This window comes from Heloderma suspectum, chromosome 5, assembly GCF_057233095.1.
Source record: "Heloderma suspectum isolate Gila_16-S chromosome 5, 16-S_ref, whole genome shotgun sequence".
In the NCBI taxonomy this organism is placed as follows: Eukaryota; Metazoa; Chordata; class Lepidosauria; order Squamata; family Helodermatidae; genus Heloderma; species Heloderma suspectum.
In genome coordinates, this window is record NC_139462.1 from 136919370 (window position 1) to 136938710 (window position 19341).

Sequence of the window (19341 nt, forward strand, 5' to 3'; positions counted from 1 at the left end):
TGTACATCGCCCAGAGTGGCTGGGTGACCAGTCAGATGGGCGATTAATAAATTTAATAAATAAATAAATAAATAAAATCCAACCCACTCCTTTCCCAGCTTAGGAAATTGTTTTTGTAGAAGTCTGATTGTCTCTTTAGAAAAAGGGGGTGAGTACAGATTTAGTCATATTTAAAAATAGTACTGACTTAAGTCCCATTGATTTCAATGTTTCTGTTCCAAGTACGATGCATCCCAGAATATTTAACCAGCATGTGAATAGTTTTCATTTGTTGCCTATAAGCTTCAGTTTGATAAAACTTCAAAATTAATTTCTCTTGGACCAAAGACTATGTCATTTATGGAAGCAGCTTCAAGGAAAATTATGAATGTGCAGCTATATAAAAATGGAAGAGAGGCAGGTGTACAACATTTCCTACTTTTATTATTTAATGCCAAACTTAGAAAACTTCAGGGTTTTTAAGGTTCTTTTCCTTTAAAAAAGCAGACCTTGCACAACAGCTCTTGTTCCAACACTACTTCAATTAACTAATCCTTGATTCTACATGGAGATGAAATACTTCTCTTAAGAAGTAAATTCACCACAATCTCAAAAGTAGAACAGACTATGGATGCACTTTACTTATCAAAACTTAGGCAAAATCCAACTAAATAGTGATTAAGGGCATAATCCTATGCTTGTTTAGAAAGAAAAAATGTCTTACAACTCCCAGCATTCCCCAGCAGCATGGCTGGCTGGGGAATGTTGGGAATTATAGGACTTTTTCCTGTCTAAACATGCATAGGATTGCACCCTTAGATTCAACAGGCATTATTTAGTGAATAACCATTTCATGCATGTCTGAACATTAAGGGTACCTAGACTATTTGAGGAGAGTGATTTAGCTTAGTATATGCAGAGTAATCTGTATTTCAGATATACACTCCATGGAGTGTCCAAACGGCTCCTAATAAGCAGTTTCAAGGGATTAATTAAATTAAAAGAAATGTATGCATGCAGCTATACAAGTGAGGGGTGTGGGGTTTTTTAGTACAGACAAGCCTGGATAATAATCAATCCTACAAGGAGACCACACTAGGACCTCAAACTGACCTATGGTACAACCTGATGAGAGCCCCAGAGCCTGAGCCAGCACCTTGCTTAATGTCACCAAAACTGAGACAGATTTAAAATCTGTCCATGTATATATTTATTCAGGAACTGATTCCTGCTTCTGGTAAGTCAGAAGGCACATTTGTTGCACAGTACGGTACAGGTGTTTCTTCTACACAAAAATTATAACCGTGTAGCAAATGGCCTTTGTATGAAGCAGCCCTATAACTATACCAATGGAAGCTTGGATTTATGCACAAGGGACAAATGGCACCTGATGCAATCAATGCTAAGCTCTTACCTCTTTCACTAGCATCATCAACAAGAATAATTTCTTCCAGCATGTGTCGTGGTGACCGGTTTATGACACTATGAACAGTTCGCAGTAGAGTACTCCAAGCTTCATTGTGAAAGACAATGACAACACTTGTTGTAGGAAGGTTATCTGGATATACTTTTGTCTTACACCTAAAAATATACAAATGAAGCAAAGCTGTAATAAATGCATTCTGTACTACCAGATGACATTTGCATTGTTTAATATACAATTTTAACAAGTATGCAATAAAATAAGAACTCTTTTGAACTGAACTAGCGTGTCACTTTTGACTGGTAGCATAAAGAATGGCTGGAAAAAGAACATCCGGATCTCATTGATGGCCAGAAGGTATCATGCAGTGGCTGTTCAGTCACCTACGGTGCATTAAATTATGCTGCCCTATAACCATGTTCTCAAAGTAGCTTACAACAAATGTAAGAACAAGTTAAAAAGGAATAAATAAATCAATAAAACATAAAGGGTTGTATCCAGACGTCAATCGTGCTTACAATGAACGCATTTAAAAATCAGTGGGAGATGTCATGACTAAATGCCATTAATTTCAAGGGGTCTACTTGAAGTATGACTAAATCTGTATCCAACCTTGTAACACAGGGGGAGGCAACCTGGTGCCTTCCAAATGTTTTGGACTATAACTCCCATCAGCTCAGCCAGCATGGCTAATGGTCAGGGATTATGGGAATTATAGTCCAAAACACCTGGAGGGCACCGGGTTGCCTATCCCTGCTCCAACAGCAAGAAGAAAAAAAGCCCAGATAAAAGGAATTTAAAGCAGGAGCTCATTAAAGAACCTGAGAAAATAAGGTCTCCTCCTGTCACCAAAATGATACCAAATTAAGTACCAGGCGAGACTCTCTAAGGAAGCCATTCCACAGTGCGGTGTTGCCACTGAAAATGCCTGTTCCACAGTAGCCACCTGCTACACCTCACCTGGCAGGGGCACCTGGAAAAGGACCTCTGAAGATGACCTTCAGGTCTGTGTAGACTTATACGTATGTTACATTTGTAAGAATTTAAGGCAAACAGGCTCTTGTTCACTTATACAAGTGAGTTCTACATATATGAATGCCTTTTGCCCCATACCACTCCACTTCTACAATTGAGTTCAGTTCGCCAACCCTGAAACTCCAAAAAGGTTTTAGGAGTTCTTCATACATTAACAGACTGTTTTCCCCTTTCAGGATATAAAAACTGGATTAATACACTGAAACCTGTGATGTTGAGAAGGTTAAGGGCATAAACTCTGATTTGTTCTAAACAATGGAGGGAAGATATAAACAATTTCAGCAAAATAGTAATTGCAGGTTACAGTTTTTGTGAAGTTTCTCAATTGTACTGAACTAAGTTTTTATTATACCTGAGCTTTGGAGATACTTTAATTTTTATGTAATAAGTTTGACACTTAATGTTTGATATGTTACTTTAATTTAAGCTTTAAGAACTGATAATGAAGGTTCAAATAATGTTTGTAGGAGTACAAACATTATTAGCTCTTTATCTAATGTCTATAATAGCTATGCAGAATAATTATCTTGAGGTAAGCAAGACTTTACAGAAAAGGAATGGTGAATCAATACACTCCGCTAACTTTCCAAGGTGATGAAGCAAAAAGTTCACGTCTTATAAATGTACACAGCACCTTTCTATACCAGTCTTCCCCAACCTGGTACCCTCTAGATGTTCTGAACTACAACTCCAAGCATTCCCATCCATTGGACATGCTGGCTGGGGATGATGGGAGTTGAAGTCAAAAACATTGGGAAGGCATCAGTGTGGGGAAGGCTGATTCTACACTGATCTCCTCCATATCCATATTCAGCACCATTTTTGCCACTAGGTATTACTACTAATGAAGGCAAACTATATAAAATCCAAGAAATAAATGCAGAACGGAGTGGAAGATTCAACAAAACCCAAAGGGAAGGTTTGTTCAGAGAGGAGTTTTTATTTCTAAGACATGCTTAGAATCTTTAGAAGGAAGCAGCATTCTTCCTACATCCCAGAAAGTGCAGTACAATCTGCCTGTCTGTAGCAAGAGACCAGCAGCCTGGACTCTTTACATTCTTTGCCTTCCAATTGTTGAGTTTAGTGTACTCTTGACACTATGCAACATACCCTTATATTCCAAGAGCAAAGGATCACACTAGTTGCAAAATTATTGTCTTCTATAGTTATGATTTCCTATTACTGAAGGAAAAAGTTAATAGCCGCTTAGTAGAACAGAATCTCTGGATGGAGCTCGATTCTCCTGAGAAGTCTGTTGCACAAGGAAAATATTTGTTGCACATGAAGATTTCTGGGTCACAGCCAAAGACTGAAAAAAAGTGACCCTTGCTAGTTACTAACCAGAGATATTATTTTAATGGTGAAAATTCTATGGCTCACACAATGCTTGCATCGTCTTTCCCAAATGGCAATATCCAACTGTGACCAGCCACATGCAGCCAGTCACACCGATTCTGCTGTGCAAGAGGCCCCCACCACTTGTGCAACGGCAATACAACTCTTTTGGGGAAAACCCAAATGAGCAGAAATGCTTGCTTCTGGAAGGGGGCAGGTTGGTGAAGTTTGCATAAGGGAGCTCTGCTGACCTACCCTCTTACAGAAAGGAGTGTTTCCATTCGTTTCATGGCTTGCCGAAACAAGTTTCCACTCATTTCAGGGCTTTCCACTCACTAAACAGCACTTTAGCAGGTGCTAAACTGCCACTGTGAAAGCCGGGGGTGGGGGGCTGCTTGCACTATGGAAGTGCATGGCTGGCTGTGCGTGGAACGGAAGCAGTAGTAGGCCCCATGCACAGATGGGCAGATTGGATACTTCCCAAAGCAATTCTACCTTCAGTGCCATGACTTTTGCAGTTGTCTGTGTCTGTAGATCAGTGATATGTAGTCATACCTACTTCTGTAGTTTCTTTCACAAATGCATAATTTCTCTCAAGAGCGGCTAGTTCTAGTAAACTAGCAGATCTTGAGAGCCAGAAAGGACAATGAAAGAACTGATAGCCATCTTGCAAAGGCCAACAGGGCAATAAAGATGGCAACATTGCCACTGGATGGAAACTGAAGAGGCTAAAAAGGGGAACCGTGATGAGACAAATACTCTGGGCAAGAAAGAGCTTTAAAGGAGTAGTGTGGAAGCCAGTACAATTTGATTCTGTGGACAAGTCCGTAAAAGGAAGGCAAGGCTTGCTATTTGATTCAGGAAAATCTACAGAAATAGATTTTTTTTAGGAGCACCACTTTTTGCAGCATAGCAAGGTGTCACATCCAAATCTCAGCATGACATTGGAAAAGTCTCACATAGATCAATGTCATGCTGAGGTTTAGACATGGCAGAGGCATGAAGAAGAATGATGTACAGCATCTATTCCTGTTTGTGAAATAATCACTGGGGTGGAGTTCAAGGAAATCTAGCCCAAAAGAAAAGCTATTAAGAGCTTATTTAGCTGGGAAAGACTCTTTTACCTACTAGGGATAGTAACCAAGCACATTTAAGAACCTTTAAGCAATCTCACATTTGAACAGTGACATTTTATTCCCCTTTCTAAATAATTCCCATTAATAAACATCTCATTTTTTCACTTTTAAAGGTTGTCTCTAGTGATGCTGTCAATCTTATGCCTACTCTTAAGAACCAGGCTACTTAGTTTCTTTAAGTATAGCGAGTTTATTATGGCGGCTGTGATTAAAGGTTTTATAGCTGAGACGGCATTTCCTAATGGTGAGATCTAATTGGGAACATGATTAAAACTGGAAGTGAGTTCCATAGGCCCAGGCCTCAAAGTTGTTGTTGTTTTAAAAAAGCAACATAGGTGGGATAACCCACACATTGTTCCATTGCATGTAATGGCAGTGATAGCATAACTTACAGTGTTTCTCACAGATACTGCTACAACATCTAACCAGAACAAGCCCAGAAACACAGGACACTATACAACAGAACCCAAACTGTCAAGAATGCATATTTTCTTCACATACTATGTTATGGTAGCTCTAGTCACATGTTGGGAGACTGAGCATAACTTGGAGCGCTAGATGTCTTTCAGTAAAATACACATTAGATCACTAATTTTAATAATGGGAGAAATAACTAAGCTGGGAATCTTACAGAGAAAATTTAACCACCACCACCACCCCCCCCCCCGGTTTCACGATTTCTAGAAGTGTTACATCTCTGGTTTTATATGAAAATCTTCCTATTTAGTTTTTAGAAATAATTCTGGGCAAGTAAAAACCAAGTAGCAATATATAAACACCTTGGCTTAAACATTTCATTCCATGTTCTGGAAGAAAATATTTCATAATCCAAAATTGTTCAGGGGGGGGCAAAAAAGATTTGTGGGTATTCTCACCCATCTGCACCAGCCAAATTGAATATGCACAGCAGTTCCTGGAATGGAGAGGACCATGTTGTACCTGCCTGCCATGCAACTGTTAAAGTGGAGGAGCCTGTCAGAAAAGAGGTGGCAACACCTTCCTCTGAGTGAGGCTCAGAAGATGACAACAAGGAAGAAGGGTTTCTCAATGGTGGCCACTCTCCCCACTGAGATCTGCCTGGTGCCAATGCCGTCGTCTTTTCGGCACCAGATTAAGACTGTCCTCTACTCCCAGGCATCTGATAGCATATGATAGGGCATTTATGTCAGTTGTTTTTATCAGGTCCAGTATCTTATCGTAACTGTTTTAGATGTTTAACATACAACATTTAAAATAATTTAAAGATTTTATATTATGTGTCTATTAACTTGTATTTGTGGAATGTAATTTTTGTGAATCACCAGAGAACTTTGGCTGTTGAGCGGTACAGAAGTATCATCATCATCTAATTCAGCATCACAAACACGGCTGAATATACAGGGATTCAAACCCAGACTTTTAAGAGCTAAGCAAGCACTCAAAGCCTGGATGAATGAATCTGTTGTTTTTGCTTTCTCCCACTATTAATTTTTTTTTAACATCTCAAGTTCTTCTCACCCTGTTAATGGAGAAATTTGAGAATTTTGTAAGTTCTTATCAAAACTTGATCCTAACAAAATTATCACCCATCCTAACAGAGAACCTTGTGACTGTGAGCATGTATGGAGCTTTTAAAAGGTTTTAAGAACAGTAAACACCTCAGCCACCTTTAGTCTGTGCAGTACATATATGAAGTAGTTTGACCTTCAAAGTTTAGCTGTGATCAGATTTAAGGCTATACAATGATACAATATAATTATGTGTGATACACACACACACACACACACACACACACACAATTACAGACCATTCAATTATGGATATGTTCAATAAAGTTACATGATGATGGCAGTACATAACAAATCAGGTAGGCAGGTTTTCGCAGAGAGCCATAGATGTTAGAATGATATTTTTTGTGAAAGTCCAGGGGGGAATAAGTCCCGCGCCCATCCATTACGGCTGGCATGACTCTGCATTCCCATGAAAATACTTACAGGCAATACTGAATTCATGCAGATGCCTAAAAGACTTCGACATAGAGTATCATATTCACAAACAGAGGGAAACAACAACACCCAATGCCTCCAGAAGTTAGCATCTACCATGCCTCAGCAGGTTCTTCTGCCAGCCAGCAGCCACACTAACGCTGGGGTAGTGACCATGGGCACCAATGTGCCCTTAGGCACCTCTTTTGCTGCCCACCAGGCTCCCTATCCTTTCTCATTTTTACTTAAGACTTAAAAAACAACAACTGGGAGAACAGCACGCTGCAAACCATAAGACCATATGTACTTGGAACAAAGTAACTAAACATAATGTTTTAATAGCTGAGATGTATAGGGTTTCTAAGTGCTATACACTCTGTTACTTTGTGTTTCTTTGAGGTAATTGGAGTATTTAGAACAAGTTTATCTAAGCAAGCAGAGAACATTCCATGAGTATTAATTAATGTTTGAGCTGCAGCAGTAACACTGTCTTAAGATCAATAGGTACCAACTTTTTAAAGAGTTCAAGAATAAACATAGTACTACAAGAAAGTATAGTAAAGTACACATAGTCATCGCAATTCATGCTGGAAAACAGTAATACGTTCTCAGTGTAACCATAGCAAAGAAAACACACTATTGTATAAAGATTCTCCAAGACTCTCTATTTACAGAAAGGATAATAGATGCATTTAACCCTTACAAAGTTTTAAAACTTCTCATCCTATCTATTGCGAACTCAAATGTGCACATCTGATGATCTTTTTTTCAAAATGTCACCTCCAAATCTTTGTAAAATATTTATTAACAATTTATTTCATACACAGAAACTTTGACAAAAGAATTTTTGGGAGCAGGGGAGGCAGATAGTTAAAATTATGATCACACACAAACCCAAGTGAGTGCTGTAAATCTACCATGTGTTCCTTCTCTTGATTTCTGGAAAGAACTATACATCATTTTCAGCATTAATTTTCACGTACGGTAAGAATTCCTTTGGCGGTGTGACTTGAGGACTGATTTTAAGCACACAGTTTTAAAGCATTAAGATTACAACCTTCTTTTGTTCAACCAAATGCTTAAAGAATCCTGAAAATATTCTATACTGTAGAGTATACACTTCATCAGTTGGTGGGAACAGATTAAAATCCATGTTATGTAGGATATTGTGTATAGTAACTGGTGCTTATAATTATGTAGAGTTATGAGTTTTTCAGCTAAACATCTATGCATAGTTTATATTACAGAAATAGAAAGGGGGGGTTACATGTTCAAAGCTTCTGCACAAGTTTACGTTTATTTATTTATTGCATTTATATCCCGCCTTTTTTCCTCCTGCAAGGAACGTGTGTGGGCTCCCTCCTTCCCCTTCACTCAAGTATGTCTTGAACATTACTGCAGCCCTGGTTGACAGCAATAAGCGGCACATAGAACAGTGTGATTCACTCCCTTTCTCAGACCTGGGGGCTGTAGCAGGAGTGGGGAGGGACCAAGATCCTTTTTCACCATAGAGCACTCTGTGTCAGGGCCCAGCTTCAGCACTGAAGTGGGCCCTATAGGTTATAGCCAGGATTTGACTAGAAGTAGCCTGGAAGGGCTTGGGCCTATTCAGCCTCTGGAATGTGAGAATCTGTGTGAGCTTATCTCTGACAGTGTTCTCAGAGCATAGCCAGGGGGAGTCACCCAACCTCAACTGTGGGTAGTTGGATGGGGATTAATCTGCTATTTATGCTTTAGTTGATTAGCTGCACTGATCAATTGAAGCTTGCAACCTTCATTTCCTGTATTATTGAAAGATTACTCACCTTGAGATGCTAGCTTTGGAAACTGGGCATAATTTACTTCTCTTGCCCCCCGCCCATTTTTTTAAATGGGGAGTAGACTGACAGACAGGATTAGAACTATGAAGGTAGAAGGGATGACTGCAATATAACTAACTCTAAGAGATGAAAGGTAGCTCTTCATACAGTACGTTGGATATCATTTCAATGGGCTGAAGTAGATATGGGAAGGCATCCTATTAACCCAAAGAGTATTGAACAAATTTAAAGATACGCTGCATAGTAGCATCGAATCAGACTGAGAATTACCATATACCTAAAAGCTGTGGCGAGTAAGAATATGAAGAAAATGCCACACACACAGAAGTTCAACAGCTCCCCAAGCAACTGCCTGGTCAAACGGCGGCACTCTGATACAGGCCTTTGCAACAGATCTGATAGAACTATAATAAGAACATTTTCAATTCCAAGTCACAATCAAATAGTGTTGAGACCTGGAGATGGGCTTCCATATAACAGGATCTTTCTGGTCATAAGAATGTGAAGAGAAAACCTATGATGTCTAGAGTAAAACTGATCCACTTTATTATAGCCTTTATAACACTACCCTGAAAGCCACCCAACTGGAGACGCTGAGGTGCAAGATTCTAAAGCTAGGATGAAATCTCTATTACCTAAAACAGAACAAAATCTTCTACAGCAGCTTCATAGACCAAGTGTCTTGAGCTAGGCCTAGTTTAAGAAATGACAGTGATCCACAGAACCAGGCACCCATAAAACAGTTGTGATATTAAGACAGAAAAAGAAATGTTATCTCATCAAGTGCTTATCAGTTACCTTCCATGTACCTCCAAATAAGTAATGTTCATTGATTCTAACTACCAAGCAGAATACGGTAAAACTTACAATGATCCTCAGGAGACAAGGAAGCCAAGCACCTGCCATCCTAAACTGAAATTCTGAATCAAAATATCTTAAAGATGCCACTAAAAGGCTGGGGGGTGAAAGAAGAGTATTGGGAAATATTTCCAACCTCCCAAAATCTTATTTGCCTACAGTATATTTTATAAAGACAACATTTATGAGATACTCCTAGAAGTTTGGTTCCATGCAGCACACATCAAAACTGGATATGGGCAAGTCTGAAAGCATATTTTGGATTCCCGTCCAACAGGCAGCAGGTATCTCCTTGCATAATACCATAGCTATGAACTTAATGCTAACAGTCAGGAACAGTCTTCTTACTAAATGAGACAAGTGCCAAGTGGAACTAACTCAACAGAAACACTTCCCAAGAAAAGGGATAAGAAATTTTGTATTAAGTCTCTATGAAGCACTCAGTAAATCTCCATTATCCTGTCTATTAGCCTATGAAAACATAATCTTGCCCACATCTACACATAGTTTCCCAGTTAAATCCAAGACTTCCTTAACATTATTTCATAATTTACCTGACATCAAGAGTATGAAATTTTCCTCTCTTCTGAGTTCAAAGAACTGGGATATAAGAAAGTTGCAATATCTCATGATTCAAGTAGAAATCTTCTTTAGACCCTGGAAACAAAATCCAAAATGGTCCTTAAAACCATTGTGGTCAAAGGTTGAAGCAGAATTCGCAAAAGGAAAGGGCCTGAAGATTTTTCTAGTTTTTATGGCAAAGCCAATTGCCTCAAGAAAACTCTTTCTGACAAGAAACGTAAAGGTTCTGTTTGCCTTATAAAATTATTCTTTGTTGTTTATTTGGTCAGTCGCTTCCGACTCTTCGTGACTTCATGGACCAGCCCACGCCAGAGCTTCCCGCCGGCCGTCGCCACCCCCAGCTCCCCCAAGGTCGAGTCCGTCACCTCCAGGTTGAAACACCAAACTGTATATTAGTATGAGATGTTACAAAACTGATACTTGAAATTAGTTACTTCTGAGAAGAAATTAATCAAGATTTAAACAGCTAATGACTCCTGGAAAATTCACTTTAAAATCCATATGCCTGAAGGAAATCTTAGGCCAAGCTCTGTGAAGGGCCCAAACATGGTGTGTGCACTTAAGACAAATCTGAAGAGTTTCTACCTCTTATATTAAGAGCAAAAGAAAGGAAGATTCCTTGGCAGAAAAGGAAACAGAACAGACTCATGTCCTAGCTCTTTTCAGGTAGGCAGGAACCCCATTTCTGTAGTCAACGAGAAATGTTAGGGGCTTCTATCCTGCAGGTAAGAATGCAGCCTAGTTACAGTCTAGCTCTGGTTCTTGCACTACCAACTTCAACTTTAAACAGAGCAACCATAACCTTATACATGGGAGACATACATCCCCTAACATCATTCCTACTAATACACGATGTCTAAAGTGGCGCAAGAAATGCCCAAGTTGCTTAAGTAAGATGCCTAAGTAAAATTCCTTTTCCAGAGTTACATTCTAAAAGAACTGTAGAGGTGGAGAAGGGTTTGGTATACAAGAGAAATAAGTATATGATATTTTTGATGAATGCAAACCAAGACTGAGGAAAGCATAACACCTTACCAGCTGCATCAGCTTTGAGCCACAACTAGGGATGTCAGAGAATTTCGCCACGAATATCGGGGAGGCCAAATGCCAGCGCATTTGGCCCCCCGAAATCGGTGGCGAAACGGTCTGCCACCCCTCCTACCCCCCCTGGGACGGGACTTACCTTTGGCGAATCTCCCTGGCGGCGGCGGCAGCAGCGGCGGTTCGGCGGCGGTTCGGCAGCTGGTCTTCCGACCAGCTGCTGCCGCCGCCATTTCCAGTAAAAAAAAAAAAAGTGATAGGCTACGTAAAGATTTACATAGCCTATCACGGCTGAGTGGAAAAACAAACCACGCGTACACAAATGGCGGCGCCCATGGGCTCTGCTATTTGCGTTCCTTATTTTGGCACGTGTAGTCTACGTAAACATTTATGTAGAGTACGGCGAAAATAAGGGGAACGCAAATAGCGTAGCGTCTACGCTATTTGCGTTCCCCTTATTTTCGCCATACTCTACATAAATGTTTACGTAGACTACACGTGGCAAAATAAGGAACGCAAATGGCAGCGCCCATGGGCGCCGCCATTTGCGTACGCGCGGTTTTTGTTTTGTTTTTTTCACTCAGCCGTGATAGGCTACATAAACATTTACGTAGCCTATCACGGCTGACTGCAGGGACGCAAACGGCGGTGGCTACAGCCGCCACCATTTGCATTCCTGGCCGGCCAGGATTCGCGGCAGGAGGGACGGGGCGCCTCCCCCCCGCCAGAATTTCAGGGGGGAGGGATGGGACGCCTCCCCCCCCGGCCAGAATTTCGGGGGGAGGGACGGGACGCCTCCCCCCTACTGCGAAGCAAATTTCGTCAAAGTTAAGTGACTTTTGTACATCCCTAGCCACAACTGCATTCAACTTTAGGGCTGTGGGCAAAAAAAGACCCAGATATCCAAACTATCCTATCAAAACCCCATTCTACTTTCAAGAAAACTTCCCAGCTTCTTCAAGTAGGTCATTGGATTATTCAAGCATAGTACAAAAACTGAAGTCACCCATTCTTGCAACTAAAACAAATCAAGTTGCCACATAACCATTGATGGAAGAATAGTCTTGATTTTTTTTTAACATGAGACTCCATATAGAATTAAACATGTTTTGAATGCAAGTAATCAATATCTAAAAGATAAATTTAGGGTTTAGGGTACACATTAGGGTTAGGTATTTGATCAGTAAAAAAAAGGTTTGGTCAAATATTGATCAAGTATTTCTAAAGCATTTTTTTAAAGAACAAAAGGACTTTTGTTGAGGATGACTATAACAAGTTAGTTAACTGTTATTGTGAAACAATGAAATTAACTTTAAGAACTGTGATAAATTATAACATTAAGGAAGACTTCAATAAATGTGAACAATGCTTTGGCTTTTATCCTAGAACACAAAGGCGAACATACAGTTACAACTTTTTTTTTTAAGTAAGTAAAAGAAGTAAAGCCTTTGGGGGTGGGAGCGGGGGGCATGTACTCCAGCTAAGGTAGTGCTGTCTCTGAATGTGTTCTTTAGTGTGGTGATGCTGGATGACTGAAGAAACTTAAGCTCAATCTAGACAAAACAGACATGATGAGTAGGGGTGCTCAGTAGAAGAGGAAAAGTCTGCTCTGAGTGGAACTGCATGTTCCCTGAAATATGAGGGTCATAAGGTAAGGGTGAAATCTGGACCTAACTTTACTCCTCCATTCTCAGGTGACAGCTGTGGCCCCAAGATTTTATCAGCTTTGGCTGGTACGTGCTCCACCCTCTGCTGATAGATGACTGCTGTCATCCATACTGTGATGTCGTCAAGTTTAGACTATTGTAATGTGCTCTACTGCCTATGACAATGCCTATGACAATGGTTTGGAAACTGCAACTGGTACAGAATGTCTCTGCCTGACTGGTGTTGGGAAGGAGTTGCATGATCACATTACAACAGAGGCCAAACACCAACAGTGGTTATCAGTATGCTTCTGGCCCAATTCAAAATGCTGGCTTTGACCCAAATCTGATCTCCAAAAGAGCCTTCTCACAATTACTGCCTCAGAGATGTGGAACAGTCTTCTATAGGCTGTATGTTTGGCTCCTTCCCTTCTGGCATTCTGCAGGAAAATTAACACTTGTTTTGACCAGCTTTCCACTGCTGATTTTTATTCCATTGTTGCTGCTGATTTTCTACTCATTTTTGTTTCATTTGGATTGTTTAATTATTTTGATTTTTCTGTAAACAGCCTTGAAACCTTCTTTAGTGAATGAAGGCGGATAAATAATTAACATGAACTAACTTGTTTGCCTAAGGCTTACCCTTCAAGAAGTGTATAATCAAACTCTAAAGCCCTGTTCTATTACTATAGTTGTTCAGCACACTGAAAGCAGCAAATTGCTTTCCAAGTGCTGAATGACCAAACATCTCAGGTCATTCATACCATAGTCGCCTCCAGGCTGGATTACTGTAATCTCTTTGGGTACGGCTGCCCTTGAAAACAGACTGGGAACTTCAATGCAGCTGCCAGAGTTCTGGTAGGAATCAGGAGAGTGGAACACATTACTCTGATCCTTTATGAGCTGCATTAGTCACTAATTTCCAGGATTCAATTCAAGTTGCTGGTTTTGATTTTTGATACCCTAAATGACATAGGTCCAGGCCATCTTCAGAATTGCCTGCTGACGTATCAACCTGCCCAGGTATTCTGCTCTACCATGGAGGCTCACCTCCATGTTCCCTTTACTGTCTGATGTATGTATAGTGGATGGACAAAACAGAAAACCTTCTTGGTTCTTGTGCTCAGATAGTGCAACAGTTTGCCTAGGCAGGAGCACTTAGCCCTCCTCTTCCCACTTTTTGGTGGACAACGAAGAGAATTTTATTCCTGCAGGCACTCTTAATTTGACCTCTTTGATGTGTTAACTACTTTTTATTGTTGGGTTATATTTGTAACGTTGGACTTTATTTTATTTTATGATTTGTAGGGTATTTATTTAAATATTTTACACAGGCTCCTAGCTTTCCACAGATGCTTTGCTGCTATAGTTGAAAGGGCAAAGAAAATAATGGAAACCAAACTTATGGCGAAGCAGCTGAATACAGAACTTGCTGATGTCATGGAGGTAGGAGGTAAGAGTAGGGCCATCCAACATTCTCTGAGCTGGGTTTCCCCAAGGTGGCAGCTGTGTGCACGCTTGGATTCATCATGTGATAATCTTGGCATATGAAAATGTGAATTGACTACTACAACCATACGTGCTTTTGCAGCATGTTCTTCAGGCCATGATAGACTAAGGGCTGGTTCATGATGTTATGTTCCTTCGTCCTCTCCCTTTGCAATCAACACATTCCAGGAAACAAAGCTTCAGGCCAACACTACTTTATTAGTAAACCACTAGCTTCTTTACAAATGCAGGTTCTAGGAAACTCTCAGACTGCATAGAACCAGCTAATCCACACGTCTACGAATATCAACAGAAGAAGTTAGAGAAGTTGCCAGCAGTCTGGGCACCCCTTAGGGTGGCTCCCTCCTATGTTGGCTTCCACGAGTGGCCAACCTAGCAGAGTGTCTGAACCCTGCCCCTAACTTTTCCCGCTTTGCTCTACGACAGACCCTAGCATCCCTCAAGTCACACTCCTCTCCCTCCTCCTCCAAAACGTCAGTTCTCATGGGGGAGGAATGGAGGGGCAGTTCAAGCTGGGCCATCTGTGTGTCAAGGTCTTGGGAAGGAAGTCTCGCTGTATCTGGGCTCACTAGGGAGAGTGCCTCCCTCTGTTCTTGCTGTTCCCATTCTGATTCTGAATCTGAGCTGCCAGACATCTCCACACGCTCAGATTCATTCCTGAAATATGGGCATTTACACATGGAAGAAAAGCTTCTGTCTGAAACCTTCTCCAGTGGACAGGTTTTCATAAACAAAGTACCAGTGCATGCATTCATCCTATGCGACTGGGCATTCACTCTGAAAACTTGACTCATGTTGCCTTACCAGTTACCCAGGGCAGCCCTAGAGAAAAATCACAACTATTATCAGTGGCGAGGCTGCCAGTGGAAAGAGCCTTTGTGCATCTAAAGGTGAACTGGAAGTTACTTTACATCCGGTTTTATGTCAAAGAGGCCCTGGCTACTGACATAATCATCAGCTGTTGCATCCTCCACAGCATGTCCAAGACAAGAGGTGACGTTCTCCTTAAGAACCCTGAGCTTCCTGGACCAGAGGCAGATGCCATTTCCATGCAAGGGGAGCACAGAGAACCCCCACCAGGGCCAATCAATCCTTGGTCTCATGATTCAAGATGTTGGGAAGCAAGGGCAATCCATTCCACCATCACACAGTTCATCTACAGCCATTAGCCCCACTTCCCCCTTGGCCCATGACCACAGGACTGTTCTTATACACCATCCTTCCTCAACCTGGTGACCTCCAGATGTTTTGGAGTACAACTCCCAGCATTTCCTGACTATTAGGCATCCTGAGGGGGGCTGATGGGAGATGAAGTCCAAAACATCTGGAGGGCACTAGGTTGGGAACGACTGCTGTACATGTATGTTTGAAGACAGGCTTAGGCTGACACGCAACAGTTTCCCTAGCAAATGCCTTTCTTCCATCACCCTTTAAGTAGTCCTCCTAGTTATCGTTACTGCTTTCATGTGCTATATTAATTTAAAATCAGTAATCCTTCTTTTCTTACAAAATACAGGTGTGTTTATTGGATGAATGGTTCCAGGTGCCAAATAAAGGTTAATGTAGGATGGCTTTTGGGAGTCAGTTGCTCAGAAGACAATTACATGCTAGGAGGACTTTGATGAAAGGGGATACAGAGGTTTTCAATACCCCTGTTGAGGGAAGTAACACTGCCAAGTAACGCACAATTAAAAACAGTTTCTAAAAAACATGTTTCTTTTGATTTTTTTTTTTAAAGAAAATCATTGATTTGTACCCACCCTGTTCCGTGACCTGTTCTAACAAGCAGGGGGGGCTAGACGGCCCTTGAAGTAGTCGCCTGTCCCTCACCCATCACTGCTCCTGCTTAGGGGAAAGCCCCAACTGCTAACACGCACACACACACACACACACTTTGCAAGAGGAAAGCAATCACTAGCATGATGAGATTATCATCTCTGATGGGACTGATCTCAGAGTCACAAAAGCAAACTTCTTCCACTATATATCTTTATAGGAAAAACAGCCTTTTGTTAAGCCATCCTTAGACTGCATAGCTAATTAGCCGAAAGATTTGCTGTGCTACTAGTATGGGAGAGTTAATGGCAGCATTCTGCAACAGATCCAGCAAAGTTAATTAAGATCAGGAGCAATACTTTAGAGGCTATCAGATCCCTCACTGTGTTATAGCCAGCCATATTTATATATTTTATTATTTACAGGATTTATTTACTGCTCTACATCCAATAAGATTTCCAAACGGCAAACAATAAAAAGAATCAAAATACAGAATTACCATCTTTAAAATCAATTATACCACAGACCTGTGGCTGGTCAGTCAGGGAAGGCTTGTTTAAATAAAAAGTCTTTGGCAGATGGCAAAAACAAAAAAAGTCAATGCCTACCTGACATCAATAGATAGGGAGCTCCACAGAGAGGGAGTCAATACACTGAAGGCTCTACTTCAAGTGGACTCCAAACAGACCACAGGTCCATGCAGAACCACCAGGATTGCCTCATCTCATGACCTCAGTGACTGGACAGGCCAATAAGGAAGATGCTCTCTCAAATATCTGCAACTCCAACACTTACAACTGCTGGATCATAGAGGTGCAGGGAGCCTTATAGGCCATCTAGCACAGTGCATGAAATCCAGAGACACAGCATCTCAGACTGTGGTCCACCCTCTGCTTGGAAACCTCCAGCAAGGGAAAGCACCTGCCCCCTCAGAAATTAGTTCCATTGTCAAACTGCTGTAAACTTCAAGAAGTTCTTCTAGTGTTCAACTGAAATCTGTGACTTAAAACCATTTTGGGCAGTATCCAGTGGTGTCATTCCACTAGCATAAATGACATTGTGCTAGCGGAAACTAGGTTCAGAACTATGAACAAGGGGAGAGTCCAATTAAAGTTTCATTTCAGCAACCACTTAAGCAAGAGGTTACGCAACCACTTTCAGGAGTGGGCCACATGCTCCGTTAGCACATACTCCACTAGCATAATGCACTCGTGCAACTGAAAGATCTGGCAGAGCTCCACTAGCACTATTTGAGTTTGCAAAATGACAACATTGGATATGGCCTTTTAGATCTAGTCCAGACCTTTGGGGCAGCAGACAATAAGTATCAATACACACACTCTTCCCCCATTGAACCATACAAATAAGTTCAAATAAGAACTGTGGTAGACATAACATCCATGGACAAAGACCATCACGCATCACTGGTTAAGTTATATTTTTCTTCTAAAAAAAACACCCATTTGAGCTAGAATCATAATCCTCTACAGTACTCAGTTCTGAATTTACCAAACATTTTACAACTTTATCACCATTCTGTTCTTCCGGTACTGTGTGCAAAACAATATAGCATGGATTCCACTCAGGCTAGCCTCCATATATGATGGTAGCATCCAACAGAATTGGGCTATCCTCACTATGGTACATTCCACCTATAGCAGATTCTTCAGTGGTTTTGCAGGGCATGCGTGCAGGTAAAATATATTAGATTTAAGGTGTAATCCTATGCATGTTTAGACATAAAAAAGGCTTACAACTCCCAGCATGCCCCAGCCAGCACGACTGGCTGGGTAATGCTAGGAGTTGCAGGCCTTTTCTTCTGTCTAAACATACATAGGACTGCACTCTTAAACTGCATATAGTGGAATCAGTTAAGTCAAAATGGTGAAATTGACATTAGTTTTGCAGGAAAATTAGACCATATTCTAATTAATAGCTCTGAAGAGGTGAGAAATGACCATTTGGTACAAAATACTCCTAGTGGTATAATTAGCATGCTTGCTGCTGTTCGTGTACAGTAATCCATGCTTTCTATATGCTAAATTAGCATAACACTGAAAATAATGGTTAACTTTTCTAGATGTCAGTGCTGATGTAGGATGTAGAAATAGGCAGAGCATATTATTATATTAGAAAAAGGAAATGTGTAGAATTTTGTCTTGCAAATGTATATCTATAAAACTAGTGTAATGCCAAGGAAACAACGTTAAGCAGAAACCTGGAGCATGCTCCAATTCAAATCAGTACATCCCCACTTTTTCTACTTCTTAAAGGTGCAGAAGCCCTATCTGTCCTCTTTGCATCTGACCACCTGAAAGAGGTGCAGATGGGATATGCAGATCAATTCTATGTTGCTTTACTCAGAAGTAAGTCCCAATGAGTTCAGTGGGGTTTACTCACATGTAAGCATATGTAAGCATGCATAGGATTTCAGCTGAGGAGGCAAATAAAGACAGGAGCGCGTGCGAGAGAGAGACAGAGACAGAGAGAGAGAGAGAGAGAGAGAGAGAGAGAGAGAGAGAGATCCAGATGCATGACAGGGCTCCTACAATTTTAATAGTTGTATAAAATAGGGAATTTCAGCAGGTGTAGCTTGTTGTGCCCTGCTCTCTTTTGCATCTGGCCAACCTATGAAGAAGCCTTCATAAGAAGACAACATGTTCTAAGGTCTAGTTAGGTAGTAATTTCATATTTCATTAGAGTGCCAAAGTGCTGCATGTGTTTTCATTCTTTTTCTAGAGCTTTATGTAACTTATATGAAAAATGAGGGATGATAAGCTAAACTGACAGAGCGGCACAGCTATGTGAGACTTTTACAATTGGCTACAATACATTCTCTCAAGAATTCAGCTTCAGTCTGCCTTTCTGTGAAATGGATCTCTTTTGCAGCAGAAAAAAAATGGGTTCAAAGGAGTGGTTTTGCGTGTTAGCTCTGCCTATTGTTACCCCTGGCTCCACCTATTAGCCCTGGCTCCAGCTACAGTTAGCTGCCCTGCCTCCACTTCTCTAGCCACAATGGGCACCAACTACTACTAGGTGTACCATGTCAGCCTCAGCAGTAGTGTCGTGCAAGGCAATTGTGTCATGCCATGTCGGCAAGGGCTTAATTGCAATTTTTTTTTAAAGGTGGGCTAAAAAAATATGTAACCTCTTACTTCACAATATGTCCATTGATTTTATCAGCACAAATATATCTGTGAGCTGCTGATGAAAGCTATGTCCATTTTATCAGTTACG

The 19341-nt window shown here is 40.9% G+C and overlaps 1 protein-coding gene across 7 annotated transcripts in view; it reads right to left on the reverse strand.

The window, feature by feature from the left end:
- The window catches only part of GALNT1 (polypeptide N-acetylgalactosaminyltransferase 1), a 73973-nt gene that overhangs the window by 23939 nt on the left and 30693 nt on the right, over positions 1 to 19341 (reverse strand). For all 7 annotated transcript variants that reach the window (XM_084857537.1, XM_084857540.1, XM_084857539.1 and 4 more), the window contains one exon: positions 1394 to 1560. In XM_084857537.1, the coding sequence (XP_084713663.1) occupies positions 1394 to 1560 (167 nt within the window). The remainder of the gene's footprint in view (positions 1 to 1393; positions 1561 to 19341) is intronic.